Below are 7,411 nucleotides of genomic sequence, written 5' to 3' on the forward strand. Positions count from 1 at the left end.
GTCACAGGGCTGTAGTGGTGGTGTAGCCTCATCTTGTTGACTCTCCGCCGCCGCCGCCAGGCTTTTCCAGTACGGAGAAGACCCCCGGCGAGTGAGGATCAACTGACGGAGCCAAGTGCTACAACCATCTTTTTATGTATGTATTTGATGTTTTTTTTTTACACTTGCGTGTCAAATGAGAGACTCCCGTTTGTATAAATGAGTGTCGCAGTGATTTATTTGACTGCGAATGGGCGAGAGTCGGTGGGATAGGAGGGGGTGAAGCTAGCTCGGCGTAGCCCGCTGAGCTGCTCGGTCTGGGGGAGGTGAGTGCGTCGGTCGTTCTCCGCTCGACCTCGGTATACGCACTACAATGTGAATTGCCGTAGTCGGCCGAACGGGCGAGACGGCGCTCGGCTTCTTAAGTCCTCCACCTTCCGCCGCCTTCTCAGCGTAGCTTACTTGTTATAACCCACTTTTGCTGTCTTTTTTTTTTTGGAGGGGGGGACTAAGCGAGTTCCCTACTGCGAGGGGGTGGGGGGCAGCTAGCTAACTAGCGCTACCACTGCATAAATGTTTTTTTTTTTTAACCCCTTTTTTACTTTTATCAATCGTCCCCCGCGCGTTCAACATTAGCCCGACATAAATTTTTAATTAATTATTATTTTTCATTTATTATTTTGTCGTCGTGAATGTTTCGGCTCTCATGAAGGAGACCGCTGTGACACAGTGGGGCACCCCGCTCAGAGTGACGCCCGATTCGGACCAGGCTGGCCGTAGTAGTCGTGGTGGTGGCGGCGGCGGCTCCCCCCGATTGAGACTGAGTGCAGACAGTGAATGTCATTATCGGCGCTGTCTGCATACCAGCGCAGTCGTGGCGGGAGGAGGGAGGGGGTGAAGGCTGGGGATAGAGCTTTTCTCTGCGGCGTCCTTGCAGCAGCGAAGCGGTTCCTCGGACTTGGATTGGCCGCTATCGGATGATCCCCCAAAAGCATTTTCTTACGAGATGCTAGCCTCCCACCAACGGCTTTCCGTCTCCACCTTGGAGCAAGACTCATTACCCCGCCGCGAAGCTCATGTTGACATGTGTTCACCGTGCTTTATGACATTAACGCCTGCAAACATGAACCAGGCTACGGAATCAAGGTCGGACTTTTGCGCAGCAGTAGTGCGACTGTCGATGGAAAAGCTCCGTGAAAAATGTGCAAAGGCAAGGCATATACCCATTCATCTGCCTGCACTGGGATGTCTCAGTTCCATAAATGTGTCAACAGTGAACCAAAATCAAAGATAATATTGATATAAATGACTTTTATAGATCTATGCTATGATCTTCAAATGATTTTCTAAACTAATATTTTCCAAAATATACTTTGCGGCGCAATTTTAATGTCACGTTCAAAAAAGGATTTATAGAGAACTGCTGTAAAATGGTAAGAAATATGTGCTTTTTTTTTCATCCATTTTGGGGAGTTACCAAGCATCTTATTTATGTGTTCTTTTCAAACATGGTTTAGAAATGTATAAATATAATGTACATTGTTGAAACGTAGTATTTTAACAACATAATTACAGCAATATCTGTCCTCCACCTCAAAAATTGATTGTTCCACCCTATACCACCCATTTCTCCCAAACCAGTTTGCATAGATGAATATAGTTCCTTCCAATGATACACTGATGGTACTGTTGTGATGTAATTTGTAAATACCTGCCTAAAACCTGGTTTATGTGGAACATTTCTTACCTTAGTAACTTGCCAACATTTTATTATTATCAATCGTCATTGTTGCGGAATTGTTTGAATTGGAACGGGAGAAACTAGCTGTTGTGTCTTTTTAAAAATAAATGCCAAGGTGTTAAGTTGATCTGTCAGGCTGGGCAATCAGCATCCCTTAACCTTTGACTCGAGAATCAACCCTGGTGGGAAATGACATGGACGCACACAATTTAGTGACGTAACCTCTTGTCAGCATCGGCATCATTATTAAAGGCGCCGCACAACATGATATCGGAGACAAACTGGATGGAACTATTAAGTTGTCTGAATGGAAATGTGGTTGTTACATCATTTTATGTGTGTCAACTGAAAATACTGATTGTGATAATAGAAACTCAGTTTGAGTCAAAGCACTTTTCTGTAACACAAACATGGTTGGCGACAACTTTGCGTAATGACTTGATTGGAGTCTACTAAACACTAATGGTGATCATACACGTAAGATCGGATTGAGACTTGACAAACCCAATAAGTGTTGTCAATCTATGGAACAGTCCTGGTTGCATACAAAATATTGTTGGGAGTTACAGCAGTTCAAAATCTGCTAATGCTAATCGTTATTAAAGATGTCTCTACGTAACGCAAAATTAATGTGACTGCAGGGAACTCCTCAATTGAGCACAGCAATTCTGTTTTTAGAAACAGAGTTTGTCAAAATCATTTTTTGAGGGGGGGGGCATAGATGGCATAGAGGAGTACGATATGAAACATACGCAGAAGGTATGTTGTAGTTGGTGTCGCTGCAGTGTGTTCATAGATCTGCATAATCATCCGATGCTGCATGGGGCAATGACAATGTCCCATCATTGGGTTGGTGTGTAGAGGAGTGTTCTGAATGCACATATCGAGCCAGTATGGGGTAAAAAGGCACAGTATGTGGGTTTTTTTTGTGCTTGTTTTTTTTAAGGGGGGGGGTAGGACTTTCACTTGCAAATTGCAAATGTTTGGGAGCATTGTGGATGGCAGGCTGGCCACTGGATTCGCTTATTAGGATTCCCACTTGCTCTCTCACTGGCTCTCTCACTGGCTTGCCGAGAAAATATCCCATGCAAATTTCAACCCACAACCCCCCGCCTCGATCCCCACCCCCCAGCACACACCCCACCTCGGGGTCAATTACAAGTGCTGCAAGACTTCCATGTGTTTGTGTGAACTATGTTAATGGCCATTTGGCTCAGTGGTGCATGCAAACAGCCATTGACCTCATCATTCCCCACCAGAGCAATAGCAGCCATAAAGCATTTAAGATCTTCACAGGCGAGTTAATAATTTTTGCTAACTTTTTTGAAGGTATCAACAAAGTTATCAAAGAGCTTTTTTTTTCAGAAATAAAATACAAATTTCAAACAGGTAAAAAAATTGCTAGTAGATTTGTTAGTAGATTGATTAATTTCATGAGAAAATAACAAAAAATAAAATAAAAAAGAGGGTCTACCTTTGGCCTGTGACTTAACTTTGACGAACATTTGGCTCCATGACAAACTTGACAATACCTGTAGTTGTTGTGGTCCAAACACATTGACCGCAAATGTTTGTGAATTTTGTTATAAAATCGCTTGTTTGACTTTTGAGATGCACACACATGTATATGTGTGTGTCCCAAATTAACTATTTTTAACATGTTTTTGAATCACCAGGAAGCGTATCGGAACATCAAAAATTCTCCATCATGCAAGTGACCATCTACTGGAGAATCAGCGCCATTTAAAAATAGAGAAAAAAAACCCACGGGATAAACAGGATAAACGGGAGTTGTTCCAAAAAGCTCGAGAGGAAGAAACAAGAACAAGAAAGCACTCTGACATGGCCAGCACCCAGACCAGCTTGAAGAACCATTTCAAAGGCCTGAGCTCTTTCAAAGGCAGCATGAAGCGCCTGTACCGCGAGCGTCTGGAGGACGCGCCCATTAAGAAGCGAGTGATGGCCGAGATCAACCTGAAACGCCGCAACTCCGAGTCCTTCCACAAGGCGGCCAAGGTGAAGCGGGAGCATGCGGAAGAGGCGCTTCACCGCCGCGAGGCAGACGCTGAGGCCGAGCTCCATGCGGCCGCCTCGGCCAAAGCGCTGGACCTGAGCCCGGGGCTCAAACACACCCTGGCCCAATTCACGCTGAGCAGCCAGAGCTCTCTCGGCGGCCCGGCTGCCTTCTCGGCGCGCACCGGCCTCGAGCCCCCGCATGGAGGCATGGCCCCGCTACCGTCCCCGCCGGTCTTGGGAGGCGGCCCCCTGCTGGTCCCCTGCGACAGCTCCACGGAAATCACCCACTCGCTGCTGGAGGGCGAGTCCATCTCGTGCTTTGTGGTGGGCGGCGAGAAGCGTCTGTGCCTGCCGCAAGTGCTCAACTCGGTGCTCCGCGACTTCTCGCTGCAGCAGATCAACACGGTGTGCGACGAGCTCTACGTGTACTGCTCGCGCTGCGACGCCGAGCAGCTGCACATCCTCAAGGTGCTGGGCATCCTGCCATTCAACGCGCCGTCCTGCGGCCTCATCACGCTGACGGACGCGCAGCGGCTGTGCAACGCGCTGCTGCGCCCCGGCGCCGCACTCCCAGGCCAGGGCCCGCTGAAGGAAAGCGAGGCCGGCTTCCAGGTGGAGCACCAATGCCTGGGCAAGTGCCAGGGCCTGTTCCTGCCCCACTTCTACACGCAGCCCGAGGCGCCCTGCGTGCAGTGCGTGGAGTGCCACCTGCTCTTCTCGCCGCAGAAGTTTGTCATGCACTCGCACAAGTCGCCCGACAAGAGGACCTGCCACTGGGGCTTCGACTCGGCCAAGTGGCCTTGCTACCTGCAGCTGGCCAGGAAGTACCAGGGCTCGCCCGAGGAGGCCAAACTCAAGCAGCTGCTGGACGAGGTCAAGGGCAAGTTCCACTACACGCTCAAGAGGACGCTCGACAAGGTGAGTCCCCGCTCACACGTGCGCCGTCGAGTGTGACTTGTGGTCTGAAGGAACTGCCAGTAGTGTCCGACTGCATGCAATTGGAGTTTGGACTTTACTTTGTGTCCGTCTCATGTTGTGCGGTTATCAGACAGACCGAAATACTTGGATCTGGAGATTTGAAGGTGGTCATATTTTGGATAAAGTCCTACTTTTTTTTTATATTTTATTTTATAGAAAAATGTAGCCTTTCTTAACAGATTAGGGTTTTATTTGAGGCATACTTTTTCAAGTGAAAACATTAAAATCCTTTTTAACAAGAAAGCCTTTTTTTAAAAATATAAAAACGTTGTAATTTATGAGCAGTGACATTTAAAAATATCAGCCAAAGGTGTCTTTTTTTTCGTGTTTTATCTAAAAAAAAAAATATACACAAAGGTTCAAACTGAAAAATATATTGTTCACGAATAAAAAAAAACTTGATATCAAGAAGTCATTTTTTCCATGAAAAATATTGTAATCTTTAGAGTACAATTGTATTTTTGAGCTGTGTACTTTTTTTGAAAGGTAATCAGTCTTTTTCATTGAAAAATGTAGTCTCAAACGGGAAATTCATATCATCTGAGACAAAAAGTTGTATTTCAAACATTTTTTGTAATCACATAGGTCACATTTTCATCAAGGATCTTCAATTTTTTTTGAGGGGGTATTTTCATTTAATGTGTATTTGAAAGTATAAAGGTGATGAAATCATTTTCTAGCGGGCTGCAGTATCATGATTTGTCTTTAACCAGTTAAAAGACAGTTTGTCATTGAATGATCAAGTGAACTAGACTACATCACGCCCGGTGTATTTTCTTAAACCACTGTTGACCTATTGTGTGCAAGTGTGTGTTTGTATTGGTGAGAGAGGTCTGGGACAGGTGGCCTCACCAGACAGACGAGGTTAGGCCAGCTGGCCACAGCTGAAGGGGAAGTGCATCATTTGTCCCCTCCCCTCGGGTCACCCGGGGGTCGCTGCGAATGTCATTGAACAAAAGGCCATTACATGAACCTCATAAACTGCAAGGCCATAACCAAAGCCCGCCGCTGAATAGACTGTAGGCTCAGTGCTGTCAAAAACATATGCACGTGTTTCAAAATGAACTTCTTTACTTTGTTTACTCTATGCTAGGCAGGGGCCGGTTTCAACTTGCGGTTTTATCAACTTGCTCTTTCCATTTTGCGTAGACCTGTAGTCTTCTACGCATGCAAAGCAGCATGACACCTCCCCCTCCCATTGTTGGTGCGACCCCCTCCCCCTACCGTGTCAAAAAAGTTGACTTGTTCAATTTGATAGCAAAAGTGTTCAAATATTCTATAATATAAAACAGTGCCTTAAAATGGAGAAATAATATGATAGACTTCCTACTTAAGCTAAATTACTTACTAGAGCATAGGCGTCAAAATTATTTTTATTGGGGGCCACATTTTTTGTCAAACTGAAGTCAAATACATTTTGAAAATGTTCGTAACACATGTACCTAGTTTTGAAATCATAAGCCGGGAAAAACTGTTCAAAGAGATTGGGATTTTTTTTTTTAACCCCCTAAATCTTTAAAAGTTGAACACTTTGCAAGTTTGGTTTTTTAGCCTAAAACTTGAATTCAAATCAGCATTCTGAGGCCACATAAAAGGATGTGGTGAGCTGGATCTGGCCTTGAGTTGGACACCTGTGAAGCAGAATACCAGTGACTCATTTTGTTAGACTACCGGTACCCAACACAAACTTGATGTTGTATACCCAAGATTTTTGTGATGCATTCGTAATACCTAGATACGTGGAGACCGTGATATTTTTACTCAGTCCTATTGCTAACACGCTGTTAAAATCTGATATCGACTCATGCTTACCATATGCTAACCCAGTAGTAAAATCATAAATACGGTATAAATGTAATATATGAAAGACTAAGTGCTCTTCTGTTCATCTATCACGGGGCAAGAAATGAATGTGATGGTGGCACACCTCTGAATCCAAATATTGATAGCATATTGCTCATAATCACCTCAGTTATCCGTAAAAGTACGTATATGTTTGAACACAACAGGTTGTAATATTTACTGTATTTGTGATGTGAGATGTGATATCGATATATATTGTGATATTCGTATATAGATAAGAAACCACAATGCTTCAGTAGTGATTTATGGTACACTCGTCTCTTGTCCCGCCTTCCCATTTGTCTTCTTCCGCCGGACCAAGTAGATATTCCGGAAACATGAACAAAGGTCAACGCACAAAGTGTAGCCCTACCAGATGAACGTGTGAGACAATGTCGCTAACCTCTTTCGCTAAGGTGCCGTTACCGGAGGCTACGTGACACATCGTCGCAGCTCGCCGTCTCATACTTTTGCCGCCTCTCTGGAACCGCTGTCTCACCACCTTGTCAGGTGTTGTCGTCTCTTTGCGGAATGTCTCTCTCCTTGCTCTCCCATTCACCATGAAAACATTGTTGTGGCTGACATTTTTATCGACCGGAAAGATTACATAGCATGAATAAGATGTGAAAAAGTATTATTATAAGTAGCATTTAAAAGAAACAACAACTGATTTTTCACTCTTTGACTGGTACTGCTAGGGCAGTCCAATTGGATCTTTGACAGCAGTGAATGAGTCAAGAGTGGAAACAAATCGATGTAGAGACATTGAAATTTTGTTACAATGAAGGCTATCACTTGAGTGAAGGGCAAATTTCATCCCATTGTTCTACTTTGACGTAATACTTCTATTTTGAG

At 44.7% G+C, this 7,411-nt stretch overlaps 1 protein-coding gene across 2 annotated transcripts in view; it reads left to right on the forward strand.

The window, feature by feature from the left end:
- Window positions 1–7,411, forward strand: part of LOC148414847 (ski-like protein) — a 37,474-nt gene continuing 30,063 nt past the window's right edge. For both annotated transcript variants that reach the window (XM_088430529.1, XM_088430530.1), the window contains exons 1-2: window positions 1–136; window positions 3,397–4,654. In XM_088430529.1, the coding sequence (XP_088286655.1) occupies window positions 135–136; window positions 3,397–4,654 (1,260 nt within the window). In that variant the 5' untranslated portion in view covers window positions 1–134. The remainder of the gene's footprint in view (window positions 137–3,396; window positions 4,655–7,411) is intronic.

Source organism: Hippichthys cyanospilos, chromosome 12 (assembly GCF_059441005.1).
Source record: "Hippichthys cyanospilos isolate Australia breed blue-spotted pipefish chromosome 12, RoL_Hcya_1.0, whole genome shotgun sequence".
NCBI lineage: Eukaryota > Metazoa > Chordata > Actinopteri > Syngnathiformes > Syngnathidae > Hippichthys > Hippichthys cyanospilos.